We start from the raw sequence: 17,608 nt of genomic DNA on the forward strand, positions 1-17,608 counted from the left end.
AGGTGTCACAGGCCCGCCAGCCCTGGCCTGGTGCACCATGCTGCTGCCTCCACAGCACTTGTGGGAGCTCCTTGGCTCTAGCGCAGGGTCCCACAAAAGCTGCATGGGCAAGGCAGCCCAAAGGCAGCCAAACACCTTTGTACGGCACCGATGTTGAGCTGGAGCAGAGAGGACCCAGGTATGGGCTGAGACACGTGGGGTCTCTCTGCCTAGTCCTTCCCCTGGGACATTGTGTGAGTTCAGGAGCCTCAGGAGGCCTCAGTTGCCTCCTCCTGCCTGCTCGGTGCCTTAATTCACTCTGTAAGTGCCAGCCCAGGTCAGAAAAAGCCAGCGCTGCCTCAGGGCTAATAACCTTGCTGGCCTACATGTGGATGTTTGCGCACTGCATTCCCATGCACATCCCGCAGTATTAATGTTTGAGGGAGCGCAGCCAGAGAGCCCCAGTCTTTTATTAATCTCAACTAACAGAATGAAGTGTGTCATAAACTGTATTTCATACGTAGGAAAAGACTCAAGTTCTTTGAATAGCCCTGAAAGACAGAACCTGTTCCCAGAGAGCCAGGCCTCGCCACAGCCGGCAGTCCAGGTGGGGTGGGAGGCACTTGCTGACAAACTGCCTACTCGAAGGCCGCTTTGCTCCAGCAGCTGCTGGCGCTGGATGCAGTGACCGCGCTGCAGTCCCAGATCTGTCACATGCAACCAGCAGTTCCTGGTCTTAACTGCACAACACTTAGGCAAACATCCCACACACAGAAGAAACCCACTTAAATAGCCTTATGTAATTTCAAACTAATGAATGCATGGATTAAAGTCCACATCCCAAGGGAGTGGTCACAACACGCCAGACTACTTTCTAACTTAATGCTACGGCAGCACCCTAATATCCAAACAATGTCCTCAGGCCAGCCGTTCCCAAGCAGGGGACGGCCTGGATTACACTAGCAGCAAGGTATACACTCATCCTGACACTAACCTGGCCTCCAACATAGACTTTTATTTGCAGGACCACTTCTCCATCTCAGCAGTCTCTTGGACATACGAACACTTCTCTCTTCTCACAAGGTAAAACTCCCATAGCTCACATCTTGTGCTATATCCACCCCGAGTCAATGTTCAAAGACAATTTTCCTAGGACAGGTCTTGCTATGCCACCTTCCTCTGAATTGGCATCCCCTCCTCTGCAATTAAAGACGAGCTGCTTGTGTTTGTTTTTGAAGGCTTGATGCCCACTGTCATCTCTCCTTCTGGCCAGCCTGTACTGCCCACTGCTGCTGCCCACCATGGAGCTGGATGTTCAAACAAGGTATTCTGGTCCTCCTCCTGGACTACCTGGGACAGTAATAAACATCCTCGTAAAGCCTCTCTTCCACATCCATTCTTGAAAATCCTTTATACCTTGAAACATTCAAAATTTAATAAAAGTCCAGCTGCTAGGAAAAAAATTACATACTGTTATCCATCCTACCGCCTGTTGCTTTGTCTAGGAGCTGCTTACATGTTGCCCAGGGTCAGTACGTACTGCTGCGGTGAGACAGCGTGTTACTCTGTCCAGCTCCACGTTCAGCAGCACTTTGCCCCCCAGTTAGGATCCTTAAGTGAAGAACAGAGCCGATTTAATAGAGACTGTGGTTTTGCCATGTGAGGAACAGCGCCTGCAACCTAGAATCCCTGTTGGAGTGGGAAAGCTGGAGGAGCCAAGGAATAATTCAACCGTGGTGTTATCTGAGTTATGGAAACCTGTTTTATTTCTAAAGTAGATTAGGAGTGTGGGGGACATCAAGTTTAAACCAGCATGAAACTACTTGGAAAGTTCTAGTCATTGTCCTTGTGATCTATGAAAACCACCAGAGTTAAAATGAAAACAGATCGAAAAGACAAAACAGCCATTATTTCTGCAGGGTAACAGCTTGATCCTGGGAATATGGCTTGGCAGACTGGGAGCACAGGAAATGCAGGAGGGAGTACATCTGGTAGATAAAATTTCCTTTTCACACAGTTACTATCAGGCTGCACGGCCGTACTGAAGGGAAGTGCGAGTGTTGTAATCTCTTGCACCAGTGTCCCCCTTTGCGCGCACTTTTAATGCTGAAAACGCCAATTTTCGGGAGTGTGCATTCCTATTACTGACATCTGATGGTTTTCACTAATAGTTAAAGAGAGTGAATCAATATTCAAGTTTGTTCATGTCGTTAACTGGTAATAAGCAAACAATAACTGATGTTTTCACTCTTGGGATTATCTTGTCTCTATGCAAAAGCTTCTTTACAAGGATCTGGGGTAGTGTTATGTTTTTTCTTGCTTGTTGCAAAGCAGATTTTTAGCAGATGTGAGGAAGTTCTTTAGTCTCAAGTAACATCTTTACTTTCTGTATTGAATAATATTAATATCAAGGGGTCCACACTTATTTCATACCAAACAAGATTTTTTTTTTTTTTTTAACATGAGGTCTGGTATAAATCTACTTAGGGATTAAAACTTAAGTTCAGTAGCTGATTGCTCAGTTGTCTTACTCTTAGAGAACAAGTATTAAACACTTTTTAAAAATTGCAATTTTTTTTGCCATCTCAGCCACTTGTTCCTGGCTCATTTGGTTAATACTGATCAACGTATAAAAAACTGAAGACAAAGACACTGTCTCTGGGTTTGGAAACCCTTGAACCACAAACTGCTGGAGAGCTATTGGAGGAAAAATCATTACAAGCTCACCCTGTTCTCATACTTTTCAGATTTTATATTGGTCATTGCTAATGACAGATTGCTGGGCTGCATGAATTTCTGATGTGTCCTGAAATGGCTGTTCTTAAATTAATCATCCCATCTTGGCAAAGGGGAAAGACTTATCCTTTATAAAAGCAGACTACATGTAAATGACCCAGGTATGTGAGCCAAAAAGCACTGTAGTATCAATATAAGTGCAAATTATGCTACTTTTGCTTCAAGTGGGGGGAACCGCGCTCTTGAAGTAGTGCTATTGAAATTGGTGCAACTGCTTGAGGGAGTGTCTACCTCATGTAAATAAAGTCCCTGAATAATCTTGTTCCTTTATTTCACATGTAAAAAAAGTAATTAGCAAAATAATTTCAAATACAACTTCATCCAGTCCTCCTGTGGGAAATCTCAACAGAAGACAAGCAGACAGAATTAACTACGGTGTTACCAGGGCAAACACTGCAACCAAGCCAGAGCAAAGGCACTTCTGCCTTGCCCCTGCTCTGTGATGAAAACCTCCTCTGGATGAGGACTCTCCCTCTGAATTATGCACCCACTAACAAGGTTTGTTCTAGAAAGAAGTTTTTTAGATGTGGCAATTAGTGAATTGCGTTTTGAAGACTTATGAGATGACATTGAAGTCTTGTACATCAACGGTTCTTGTGCTTTTTGCTCCCACCTTTCAGAAAAGCTTAACTGGAAAGATACAGACAGCTTGGTCCTACCCAGCTTCTGAAAAATGTCTGTACTTTGGACATTCTGCCTGTTAAAGATCGTCTCTCAATACCATGAACACCATCAAATGACAGCCTTCAGAAACAGACAGTCCCATTAATTTATCAAAAGACCGACAGCTAACTGTGGCACAAGGGAGACATTAAACGTTACCCGAGACAGAACAGCCACGTGGCTTTATCTTCCATTCAATTCAGAGTATTTTGTCCGAAGAAAACTGGCACCAGAACATAAAGGCTGAGATGCATGCTCAACACTGCTTCTCACAGTTTGAAAAAATCTGGGGTCTCTCCATATCTGTTAATCAAGTTCCTGGATAAGCCTAATTTTATTTTATTTTTTCCCCCAAGAGGAGTTTTTGAAAGATCTGACCTCAGCAGCAAAAATGAGCGTGACTGCACACAGAGCTTGGCAAGCTCTCCCTTGTGCCGTGCTACTTGAATACACCCCAGAAATCACAGAGCTGCAGCAAGGTAGTCCTCTGCACAAGCTAATACGAACCTGCCAACGGAGAGGCCTCCAAATCGGACTGGCCAAAGAGCTCGAGCTGGCTGCACCCAGCTGTGTGGATAGCCTCCAGTGAGCTGTACTGCAAATGAAGAAAAAGCAACAACAACAACAACAAAAGCAGGAGATGAGTTAATGCTAGACAACAGGTTCTCCAAGGCAGTAGAAGTGCCGAATGCTGGGAAAGACCCAGGGGCTTTTCCTGACTTTGGTTTTGGCCTGTTAAGTGACTGACAGAAAAAAACATTTCTTTATCTCAATATTCCTCTTTTCTGTAAAGTGTTTTGGGGATTTACTGGTAAAAAAAGTAACACATTCTAGAAGAGCGATGTGGAAAACCAGCAATGTAATTATTACATTATTATTGTTAAAGCAATTTTGACCACTGCAGCATCACATTTTCTCCAGATACTCTGCTGAATAAGACTGGATTGTTTTGTCCTTGGGGACAATACAATGGTAAACTGAATGGTCCATATAACAGAAGACAGAATAAATCATAATAAAGGTCCACTCTGTCTTTATCATCTACGAATAAAGCATTGAATTTTAACGTGTCTCCATGCGAGGTTGCTTGATGTTCACCAAGACACAGCCAGTACACAACAGCTGTGCTCACAGCCTTAACTCATATTGGTGAGAATTTTATTACTCACCTGAATTTTTTTTTTTAATCTCTTTCCTCTAAGAGATGCAGACCAAAACCAAGTTCCATCAAAGGAAAAAAACCAAACCAAAACCCCAACAGCTTATTCTGTTTTGTCCCTCAAACTCTCCTCTCTGGAATCTTGGTATTTTCAGAGTATCAACTTCACCAAGAAATCTGTAATGTCAGGAGGAACTGGGAGGTTCTTTTGCTGGCAAGCTCCTTTAACAAAGCACCAAAGCATCTTGTAAAGGATTCTTAAAAATTTTCCTGCCCTCTCCAGCAGTTCCAAATAAACCAGACTGCCTTTCTCAGAGCAGATCCAGCAATACACATTACCATCACCATTCCAGCAGTAAAACAATGGAAAGCCTTTAACATGGTCAAATTAAACACTACAGGTACCCACTTTAACTTACCCTGCTTTGGCCTTTCCATGACACCCCTTGCCTTCTACTCTGACAAACTTTTCAGTCTACTTTCTTCTCTTTTGGGAATACCAGCTTTGCATGCAGAAAAAACCCCAAACAAACATACAGGTGCCATTCCCCAGCAGGAAGTGTTTACGATTTGTCCCAAGTCTGTAATTAACAAAACTCAGTTAGAAATACCACCATATCTTTAAATCAGATCACAATCCAATTGCCAGGCTTTGAATGGAGAAACTGCAATAGGTACCTGGGGCAGATTTTGAACATTTTCATTTTCATTTGTTCCCAAACCAACTTGTGAATCAAAATTCGCCAGCCATAAACCCTCTAAATTATTTGACTGAAACTTCAGAGTTGTGGTTTTCAGGCTTTTTGATTTGCAAATGCCTACGGCCCTCTTATAAATTCAAGTCATCTGATAATAGGTTTGCTTTTCTTTTCATAAAGCCCTTAAAATTCATTCACGAATCATGAGGGCTTTCCAGACCACAGCTGGCAAACCACTGTTTAAGGGGCAGCAGCTTGCCCATATTATGTGAGTCAGGCTTCTCTGCTTAACTCTGCAAACTATCATCATTTAAAAAAAAAAAAAAAAAATAGTAACAACATTCAGGAATAGTAAACAGACAGGGTTTCTGGAACCTGGCTTATTTAACACAGGCCAACAGCAAGTAGAACCTGGCCTATTAAACACAGGCCAACAGCAAGTAAAGCAGAAGAACCTGTGTAGCAGGCAAACATGCAATAAGAACAATTCTGAACACAGTTATAGACTTGGAAGCGGAAGATTTGAGTTGTGTTCCCCACCCCCCAACAGGCTAGTCAATCCAACCGTATGCTGCTTCTTTGTAAACCATTTTCTTCAAAAAGTTTCCCCCCACCCCAAAACAGAGACTGTGTTCTGAACAAAAAGTCTTCCAGCAAAGATCAACTCTTACTTGAAAAGCGCATCTATCTGATACACCCGGGCACTGGGTCACCTGCCTCTGGCTTAAGATCCAGATAATATGATCCCTCTGGAGGGGGCTGTTATTCAGACTTAAAGCCTGAATTAGCACTTCAAGTGAAAGAAACCATTAAACCAGAGATAACTGCTTGAAAACTTCCAGATTTGAAGAAGTAGCAATTAGTTATTTTATTAGCTCTATCTGGCACAGCCATTTCCTGCATCATCCTCGCCATCTCCCCTTTTTTCAAGGGTACACAACAGCAATGGCTGAAAACTACTGTAGCCCTGGCAGTCCCCCACAGAAATGCTGGAGCAAGCCACAAAAGGCAACTACAGAAGGAGCCCACAGTGAGCTAAAGGATGCAAACTAAATGCCTGAAAATGCAAGATTTTAATCACAGAAGTCCATTAGATGTTATTTCACTAGCTTAAAAATCTACCTGTAATTGTAGTTCTGTCACTTGGCTGGTCTAATACAAACTTAAAAGAATGAAAGGGAGAACAGTAGGTCTCTCTGGGACACCAGCAAAACAAATTTTCATTCTAAAGGTCAATTTGTTTAAATTACCTACATATAAATTTGGAGACTTCTTTAATAAAATGATTTACTGAGAAGATTTCTCAGTCCCATACCCTACTTCTGTGACTCTTTGTAGCATAAAATGATTAGGATTTAGATCAATGCCAAGTTCTCACTGCTGTCTCTCACAGGGACTCCGACTGAACAGCTTTAGTTCACTGTGCCAACTAGGCCCAGCTTTCTTTTGGAAAATACATGTAATACACATGCCAGATTTTAAAGATCTCACAGAAGATGTGAAGCATTATTCAACGTGACTTTTTATATTCCATAGAATAAGAGATTAAAAACAGGTGTTGAATTATTTTATTTAAATATTATTACAGTGATTATCTAAAGAAAATGTGTCTCTCTCGAACGAAATATGACTGACTCAAAGATTAATTCAGTGAAAATGATTCTTTGCCTCCGTGAAGAATAGGCACGGAATTAATGCATCTCATCTTGTTATTTCAGACATAAAGAACTTAAAAAAAAGAGGGTCAGTATTACTGAAACCACAAAAATACACAGAAGTCAACAGTTACCAGCAATTTTGTCTGTCATTCTCCTCACGTTAGAAATAAGCCGATCCATGCGCACCAATGGCTGGGAGCAGTGCAAACCGGAACACATGGAGGTAAACCTGAACCATCATCTGCAGAAGGCACAGCCAAACTCTTCCTTCACACTCAACTCTCCGCAGAGATCACACCGGGTATATAATCTAAAGCAGAATTAAGACAAGATCATGGGGCAAATGGGATTATTGCAATGACTGGAAAACTTCTCTCCCTTACGTTTTTTAATAATAAGTTCAAGAAAAATGAGTAGCCACCATCAGTAAGAGAGGTTTTGCTTACACTGAAAATACTACAGAGAAACACAGATCAAAGACATAATTAACAAATACCATCTGAAGTGGTAAAGAACTTACAGCAACACAAATACTGAATTTATTGGTGCTTCTGGGATATATGATACATAATAGTCATTTTAAACAAAAGAACATGCAGCAAGTTTTCTCCTGCAAATGCTCAGGGTTGAATCAAAGTAATGTGAAAAAGGTCAGTTGAGTGATAAGCAGGGTCACAGGAATGAACGTCGGGGTCTGAGTTTTGCTAGACCAGACTGGACACATACATTGTGTTTCATTAAGTACTACGGAAATGTTAATCAAGTTTAATAACCTTTTCCTGAGATGTCCCAGGAAACGAGGTAGTAAAATTAAAACAGTTAGATGTCTGCTGAAAAGCAAATATATTTATTATGCACTTTCATATACACAGGGATTTTCGCTTAATATAATACAAGGAATAAAATAAAAATTTTACAATGTGAAATTCATTCAATGTACATTAAAGGCTATTTACAACCCACTCCAGGAAAAACGGTCTATCTGCAAACCAAGTTAACTGAGGAGTTCAGATGGGGGATATTAAGCATAACAGACATTTGCATAGCAGAGTAACTGATGAGGGAAAATACCTTTTTATTTTTAAACAAACGGTAATGTTTTCAATACTGATCACAGAGAAGACAAAAATGCATCAATTGTGCCTCTGCATCTCTTAATGCATTTCTCTTTTGAAGAGTTTTTCCACATGCAGACAGTATTGATATCAGAGTCCACAAAACAGTCTTTTTCCCAGCGCTCCCATCAAGAATTTTAGACGTCTTGTGGAGATGACCTTGGAAGGACCAGTGAAATGGGATGAAGAGAAATGGGATTCATGTTTTATTCAGGCTTTTTAGGTTGTGAGAACTGTTCTATTGCCAGAAGAAACCGTGCTAGGTCACAGCTATGCAACTCCATTCACCTCCACTTGATTGTACAGACGTGAAAGAGCAGAGCAGAACAGAGCTAACAATGGGAGAACGGCAACTTCTCTTTGCACGCAAAACCCTCACATATGACATTAAAAATCACACGCAACAGCAACGTGGAATTTCACAGACCTTCTGAGAAAGTGGATGTTTTAAAGCAAGTCACATTCTGTTCCAAAGTGATATTCAACATCTGTAAGAACTGTCAATCTGAAAACATTTCAACTTTCTGCTGATTTGGCTACGAGGTTCCCCCACCAACTGTTTCAAATGTAAATATTATTCACACAAAACCCATCAGGCTATCTATAAGTTGTGGCCCCTTGTGAAACTGGCCATATTTTTACGTCCTCTGTCCACAAGGTGCAATTAATAACACAATAAAATTAAATAAATATAATCCTAATGACAGTCAAGGTCAGTAGAAAAGTGTCGGCATTCAGGGACCCCTTTCTACAGAACAAAACATACATCTAATAATTAAGAAAAGTTGTAATCGTGCACAGCATTGCAAACGTACTGTACTTGAGGTTCAGAACAAGTTTGCTGAGAACATTTTGGTACTTTCTTTTTTACTGAGCCACCAACCCTCTCCTCTTAAGGCCATTCTGCCAGACTCCTCTTATGTTTATAATTGTCCCACAGGGACAAGAAATTCAACACATGAAACATTCAGAATAATCACTATTGCCGTGTGTCAACTTTTAACATCTAATTTTACTATACGCTGAATGCCTGACTATAAAAGATTTTTTTTTTTTTACATTTAGTAACAAGCAAATAAGAATGGAGGTGCAAGATAGTAAAAAAAAAAAAAAAAAAAACAACAAAACACAAACCCAAAACCAAAATGTTCTGATGACTGTTAATCATAGTAACAAGACACGGAGCCCTTTAGTGCCTCAGAATATGCACTACATATACATCCAAGGGCCATTTATCAAAGTTTAAGGATAGCCATACATCTAATTAATCCTCTATGAAAAATAACCTCAGTTTTCTATCATCTGATTTGTGGAATGATCAGAATTAGAGTAGGAAAAAAATGAATCCCAAGCCTTTAGAAGAAATACTCACGTACAAAAATAGGCTTATTTTCTAAAGAGCAAGGCTGTGTAATGGTGAGTATCAGAATATAGCTTGCATTTTTAGGACAAAATAACCCACTTGTTTCATTTTATCACTCACAGAGCTGTGCAAGTAAGATGTGCACGTTCAGAGGAAAAATTCATACTGTGCACTTTCACAACAATGGCCTTGATTTTGCTCGCTTTCATGTAAGTAAATTCTTCTGCTGTTAAGAGTGGGGAACCAGCTTTCCATTATCTGTAGATGGACTATCCAGGGTGCCAATAAACCATGCTCCAGGCCCAGAGATACTCATGCTGGTTCTACCTAATCCATCTGAAGGAGCAACCACATTCATACAAGTTTGTGCTTTAAAGGGTTACTATCTCAGGGAAGGGCTAACTCCATAACCTCTGTGCTCCCCTGACAACAGTATTACTAACTGTTTGCTTTTCCATTGTACTTTCACTGTATATTCTCTCAGCCTCATTAACAAAGCATCTGTATTTTCCATGGTTTGTTTTACTGACATTCTCAATGCAGGCTTTTACCTTGAAAAAAAAAAAATAAAGGAGCTGTTTCTAAAATATAAAAATATACATGAAAGCAGGATCAGACCTTTTAACTTTAGCACCTAAAAGATACCCATATGCAGTTACCTCGTTACAATAATGGAGGCTATTTAAGATCAGGTGTCCAAGACCAAATTTGCTTACTGCTTTCAGTGGTCACAGTCTGCCACCCAGATTTGGTGCCGTAGTACCAGAGAGTGGATTTTGTCTCCTCCCGAGATACTGCAGATGGTTGCGGTCCGACTCCTTTGCTACCACTGAACAGCTATGACACAGACAGAACACACAAGTACAGTATTTATAAAATACTGTTACAAGACTTGTATTTCTGGAGAGAACTTTTTGAAGTACACAGGGAACTGACCATACATTACAACCATGTAAATGTGACAAACTGTTTGCTTATTTTCTTTAGCCACAGGAAGATAAATACAAAAAGCACTGCCTTTCCATACACAGTTCACTGTGGCACATGCACCTCGCCCAGGTGTTCTGGAATAGGAAATCAGAATTCCTTGTTCTTATCATTTTCAGCTGTTGCCAGGGAATTACAGCATATATCTTTCTGCAGTTAAAAAAAGTGCTCATTCTGTGTATTAAATACAAAGTACACAAAATAAATTTTTGAAGCACAGAGGGTTATACTGAGAAGGCAGCCTGAAAATGTAGGCACGTTACAGTAATTAAGGTAACTGTACTGTAGTAATCACATTCTTGAATTTCTAGGTGGACTAAACAAGCATTGTATGCTTTCATCCCAGCCAGCTGATTCATCATTCGGAGCAGAAGCGCTTCTGTTCATAGCATCATGGAATTGGCCTAAAAATACAAAATAGAAACATTATGTTTTGAAACACCCTGCAATATGAACAGCGTTCTCAGAAACAGAGCTGTATCATTTCTAATTAAAGTTAAAAGCGCACCGCAACATGCCAGTGATAAGTATTTCCTGCCTGACTGAAATCCCATGATTGATTCCCTGTGCTCTCTACGATCCAAAGCAGCTACAAGGTCCCCACAGCAGGAGAGCTTCCCGAATGGAGCTCGAAAGCGGCAGCCAGGGAAGGAAAGCTGCTCCTCAGGTGCTCTGGTAGAGTATTTCTGATGTGATTCTCCACAGGTGACTAATTTATTCACTGGTCAGGGAAATTACTGGTTTTGTGCTCGAGACTTGGCAAAAGAGGAGGTGAATTATAGCCTACAACAAGGAATTCATAATCCACACAAAATTGTTTTAAACTTCCATATTTAAACTGAAGCTATGAAAAATAGTTATTGAAAAAACAAAAGGAACCATTTAGCTATCCATATGCTTAGCCACTTGCATAAACAAGTACTTCACAGAGAAAACACCTGAATTTTCAGTAAAGCACTAAAGCAAAGCCCAATTAGAGTTTCAAAATTATATGTGGAATGTTTCAAATATATATATTTTTTTTTTTTTACATGCTTTGTTTATATTTTAAAATCAACAAGGATGGAAAACTCATCAAAACTAGTCTTGTGATGACAGCTCAGGTCAAATCAATACATCCCACGTCTGAACCATACAATTTATTTACAACAAAGTGTAACATGAAATCAAGCACTGACATCAGGCACAGGTACAGAACAGTTAGGAAATACGATTCTTAATTACATGTTTTAATATGTTTTATGAAGGCAGGAAAACAACTGCAAGCAAATTTAAAGCCTGCTTGGACATGATGTAGAACTGTGGGAATCTAAAGTCCTTTTGGCTTTTATGAAGATTAAGGGCCTGTTGTATCTCACCTGCTTATTCCTCTCTATGCCTGCTCCTGTTGTCCTGCCTCTTCACTTTTGCCTGCCCCACAGCTCATCTGACCCTTTGCTAATATTTGGATTTTCTTTGGCGTTGGCGTTTTGGTTAAATTAAAACATTTGAAGACTGTTTCAAAAAGCTATACACTAGAGGCTGCATGTTTATAAACAACCTGGAGTCCTGCGGGATATTTTAACACTGCGATTCACACGAGACCTCAGCTTCATCAAGAGACACGTTCCATTAAAGCAAAATCCATTTCCAGAACATTTTGGGAAAAACCCTGTCTGTGTTGTTTGGACAGCTGAAAAACTCCCGTTTGTGGATTCTGCACCACCTGCAATTGTCCTAGAAACCTGCAGTCTTTGATGACTTGGAGCAGGACTGAGTCAGCTAGCAAGAACATTCTTGTTCTAAGGAGTGGCAATTTATCTGTCAAAAATGCAGCATGTATACAAACAAAAAAAATGTTTTCAAAAATAAGCCAATAAGCAGTAAGAGATGTGCATACATTGAATAAAGATGCTGCTTCTTTGAAATTCAAATAGAAAATATATTAATTATTAACACATTCACAATACCCTAAAAAAAAGGAAAGCCCATCAGGAAAAGAGAGAACTATAGTTCTTGCTGACAACTCAGGTCTGGATAAGCTAATTAAAATTCCTTTTTCAGCTTAAAATACAGTATGGAAGAGAAAGTGAGAAATCTAAATGAACTCCACCTATTAAGAACACTACAGAATGGTCAGAAAACCGGCACCATGACACAGACTCTAACCTTGCTCTGCAGAATGCTCTCCCTTTCATATGAGGGTTACCTTCACAGTAACAGAAATATAAAAATCAAAGCTTTCGTGTAGTATTTTAACTTTCTAATTTGCAGATAATTGTTACTTAGATTTCAGATTTAAAATCCAGATTCACAGAAGTAGTTGCCTGTAACTTCCAGAAAAACATTTTTGTAAATAATGAAATAATTACTGTATCTGAAAATACCGTCTATTAAAATTCCCAGCTGTCCTTATATTTGAAAATTCCAAATCAGTGCTACATGAAACCTGCTGTTTTGTGCAGTCACATAGCAAAGACATCAGGGTAAAATTCAAGCAATCTGAACTCAACAGAAAATATGACAGTGACCTAATCCCTCTACAGCTGATGGTTTAGAACAACAGCAAAACAAATACTTTGCAGGTTAAGATTTTAACATTCACGATTTTCATTCAGAAGGGAATTACAATGATAAATGAAAGTGAAACATAATCTTAGCCTACTTAAAACACACGGTGAAATACACGCATTTGCTTCCTTTGCAACTGGATAGGTTACCTTTTACAAGGGTGTTTCCTTCTTGTAGTTGAAACTTGGGTCACTACCTTCAATCTGAAGTTTTAAGGCTTGCTTAAGGCTGAGTTCCGTCTCTGCAGGAGGATAGCCTTCCAGTACTTCCTGATGCCCTCTATCCTGCACTGTTCGTGGGACAGAAACCCTACCAAGGAAAACCTGATTGCTCTGAAGATGGTAATTTGGATTTGTCATGATTCCATTTCTCTTCTTCTGCTCTCCACTCTGTTGGTGAATTAGGAACTGTTGCTGAGATCGACCCACTTCTTGCTGACCTGGCGGGACCAAAATTTTGCACTGTGGTTCTCCCGGCATTGATTTAAGTGGCACACTCGTCCCAGATTTGGCAATAGGTACTCGTTTATCAAACTGAGTCATTTCATACTCTAACACTTTTGGATGGGAGGAAGTACTTTGCTTTGTTCTTTTTCCAGCTGACCCAGATTTGCTGGAGTTGTCCGTTTTCCCCCCTTTGTTAGCTTTAGTTGACTTCAAACTAGGTTTTACTTGGCTCCATTCAAATTCACTACTTGGTGAGTTATGATTTTGATTTAGGGAATGGGTTGTGGAAGAAGGAGAAACGATAGACTGCCTACTTCGGCTGCGAGGCAGGGAATGCTGCTGTATTTGCTCTGTGAATGACAGGCTGTGGAAACTATCAATGGGCACTGTCTGAGCAGTCGCAGTCGATGATGTGGTGCGGAGAGAAGAATTTTTGGAGCTTTTCAGGGAATTATTAGATAAAGATGACTTCTGACGGTCAACGGTAGAATCAGGCGATTCTGAAGGAGAACTGAAGGCATGAGCAGGCCCATTAGATAAGCCACGCACACTAGGCTGCATATCTCCACCAGTACTCCCTGAACTATTTGACTTCATTGTCAATGACTGCATTTTAGAGGAGACGGACTGTAAGGGTTTTTGCTCCATGGTGTGGACTGGAGATGGAGTGCAACCATTCAGAGTAGATGCACCGTATTTTTCCAGTAATTTAATTATCTGAGAGTGTCCATTTTTAGCTGCAACACGCATAGCAGTGCGCCCAAACTGGTCGGCATGATTTGGATCAGCACCATGCTCCAGTAATATCTGGACAACGTCAATGTGCCCTTCTTGGGCTGCAATGCAGAGTCCAGTAGCACCTTGATTACACGTATGGTCAACCAGAGCTCCATGCTCAATGAGAAGCTGCACTACCTTCACGTGACCTTGCCATGCAGCAGACTGCAAAGCAGATCTCTTCTCATTATCTGCAGCATTCACATCAGCATGGTATGTTATCAGCACCTGTACCATCTCCAAATGGCCCTGCCAGCAGGAAACATGGAGCGCTGTTCTCCCTTCAGCATCACTTGCTTCTACGTTTGCACCATTTTCTAAAAAATACTCAGCCATTGTAAGCTGGTTCTCTAATGCTAAAATATAAAGAGTTGGCCGGCCATCTGCATCTTTGTGGTTTACATCTGCTCCGTGGCTGAGCAGTAGCTCAACTATATCCCTGTGACCTTCTAAAGCAGCAACCCGGAGAGCATTTCTCCCATCATAGCCCCTCTGATCAATGTTGGATTTATTCTCCAGTAATATCTGCACACAATCGTAGTGGCCTTCTTGTGCAGCTAATATGAAAGGTATACGTCCATCATTATCAATTTCATTTGTTCTAGCACCTTGTTCTATAAGAGCTTCACATATCAACCTGTGACCTTCAAAAGCTGCCATATGCAAAGGTGTCCAGCCTGCATCATCTCTATGATTTTCATCCAACCCCCTGTCCAGCAGAGTCCGTACTACTTCAACATTGCCTTGTGCAGAGGCTATGCTCAGAACTGTTCTCCCTTCGCTATCAATGCTATCAACAGCTGCACCCCAAAATAAGAGAGTATTTACAACTGAAGCGTGGCCCATGGAGGCTGCTGCCAGAAGTGGTGTACGACCGTTGTTGTCTGTGTGATCAACATCAGCTCCTCCTTCCAGAAGCAGATCAACAACATCTACGTGTCCTTCGTAAGCAGCTACCAGCAGCGGAGTCATGCCGTCTTTATCACAGTGGTCAACTTCAGCACCACGGTCAATCAGAAGACTAACCACTGAGGCATGTCCCTTGCTGGCCGGTACGCACAGCGCAGCGACAGACAGCGCAGTCCTTCCATCCACATCCTCATGGTTCACCTCTGCACCGTGATCCAGCAGGTGCTCCACGATCTCTTTATGCCCCATGTACGCAGCTGCTATCAAAGCTGTTCTGCCCTCGTTATCAGCTTTATTAACTTCAGCACCATGTTGAAGCAGATTCAGCACGATGTCTTCATGTCCTCCCCAAGCCGCTGCCCTCAGCGCCGTTCGACTGTCAGCATCTGCACAGTCCACCTTGACTCCAGCATAAAGGAGTGCAGAAACCACCTCTGTGTGCCCACCCCACGCTGCGGATCGCAATGCTGTCCAGCCATCATGATCAGTGTGATTAACATTAGCCCCACATCCGATCAAGCAATTAACCACCTTGGTATGCCCCTGCCGAGCAGCTAAGGTAAGTGCTGTTTGCCCGTGCGCATCTTCTATCTCTAGATCCGCTCCCCTCGAAACCAGCAGGTTAACAACATCGAGGTTGCCGCTGTACGCTGCGTTGGCCAAGAGCGTTCTCCCGTTGGAATCGCACTGGTTTACCGACGCTCCGTTGTCCAACAAGGTGCGGATGGAGTCTTCTCTCTCCAGAGCCTGCCGAACAATGCAAGATGTGCGATCATCTTCACTGTTGACATGAGCGCCAGCTTTTACCAGCAGCTGTAATACTTCTTGTTCTTTAGGAATTAAGGTTGACAGGGAGTCTTTGACAGGCGTGCCATTCCATATCATCCATAAAGCTAGCTCTGAAGTCTCTAACTGTAAATTTGAATTAATTAGGTGCAACGCAAACTCTTGAGCTTCTAATGGTGTTAAATCCTTTGCTCGGCACGTGTAACTCATCGCCAGCATCCTGTGTCCCTCCGCAGCGTTACACAAGTATTTCTGCGTGCAGTGCTTTACGTCTAGCAACCATTCTGCAAAACTGTAATGAAACAAGATTTTTGTATTTCCAAGTCCATCGATAAGGACTTTTGACAGGACATCCAATTTGCGCTGAAAGTCTTCCATCGTCAACGTCATATTTTTGGTCCACACCGCATGATACAACTCCGTTGTAGTTAACGGCCTACAGGCTGCAAGAATTACGTTAAGAATAGGTTGGACTTTTGCAAATTGTTTTCTCACAAAAAGTCGCTGACAGAGCCAAAGGTAGAGGCCATTTAACGTTCCCGGAATATCACGGATCTCTCGTAACATAATAAAATTCTCCACAACTCCATCTAGGACGCGTTCCAGATACAAAAAGCAACCGCTGCTTTTGATGTGAAGCTGATTCAGCATTTCTGCAGTTTCTTTTGTGAGATGTTGTCTCAGAGCTTCTTCCTGATCTAAACGATGCAGAATATACTGCTGCACGTCTTTCACAATATAAGCCTTCCGTAGATCATCCAGACTAATTTTTCGAAAACCTATTAAAAGGGAAGAAAGTTGTTAATTATTTCTGATCTAGTTTCGCTTAACTCAATATTAAAAATAAATACATGACAGACATTTCTGGGTAGGGGACACCCACAACAATATATTTTGCATGTACACATACTGAATGTTGATTAATAATAGAGAACTCTGATAATAGACACGTTTTTATCATCATCTGTTATAAGAAATGCATGTTACTAACGAAGCAAGTTTTAAAAATCACTTTGAATCACGCATGTGTGTCAGGCAATACTAAAAACATAAGCAAAACCACCAGAACTGCAACTGAAATAAGATTATTAAGTATTATTATATTATTAAAGGAATAAATCCTTCTCCAGTGTGGTTAAAAATGGAATTCCAAATAATTTTCAGCTATTTAATTTAAGAAAACTATTATATTAGTATAATTTTAGAAGATGTTATACACACCTGGTGCATATGCATGATGAAATGTGCATAAATCACTTTAAGGTGATCACCTTAGTTTCTTTTAAACTTTTTTACGATAGAGACTCAAAACCAGTTTTAAATACCTTCACATCCCTGTGCACTAAAATTACCTACTTCTTTTCAAGTAAGGAATGAGTTTTAGATAAGCACCCCGGTTCTTTGGTAGGTGACTCATTGTATAAGGAAACACATTTTCTCATAAGTCATATGATCTCATTGTTTTTCCAACCTGTTTACTCTTCAGAGGAAAAAGGGAAATTATTTCATACACGCATACTGTGTACATCTCCTCAACCCCCTCACCCCCTGGCCCAAAGCAAAGAACGGTGTTCTTAGCAGCAGATGTGAAGAAGTCCCTTGGGCAATCTCAGTGGCCCTAAGGCTCTCAAGAATGAGGAGGAACGAAGAGAGAGTTGTATGGACTACACAGCCGTCTCTGCCCTTTTACACATTTGCTTCGGTAGCACCAGGTTAAGCATT

The 17,608-nt window shown here is 41.0% G+C and overlaps 1 protein-coding gene across 1 annotated transcript; it reads right to left on the minus strand.

Annotated features, from left to right (window-relative positions):
- Positions 1–10,301: 10,301 nt before the first annotated feature.
- ANKRD50 (ankyrin repeat domain 50) lies at positions 10,302–16,665 on the minus strand (the record flags this gene model as incomplete). The annotated part of the gene is made up of 2 exons (XM_010147116.1): positions 10,302–10,822; positions 13,118–16,665. A coding segment is annotated over one exon (3,545 nt), but the record flags the coding sequence as incomplete, so codon positions are not given.
- Positions 16,666–17,608: the final 943 nt, after the last annotated feature.

The sequence above is a fragment of the Eurypyga helias genome, unplaced genomic scaffold, assembly GCF_000690775.1.
Source record: "Eurypyga helias isolate BGI_N326 unplaced genomic scaffold, ASM69077v1 scaffold8042, whole genome shotgun sequence".
NCBI lineage: Eukaryota > Metazoa > Chordata > Aves > Eurypygiformes > Eurypygidae > Eurypyga > Eurypyga helias.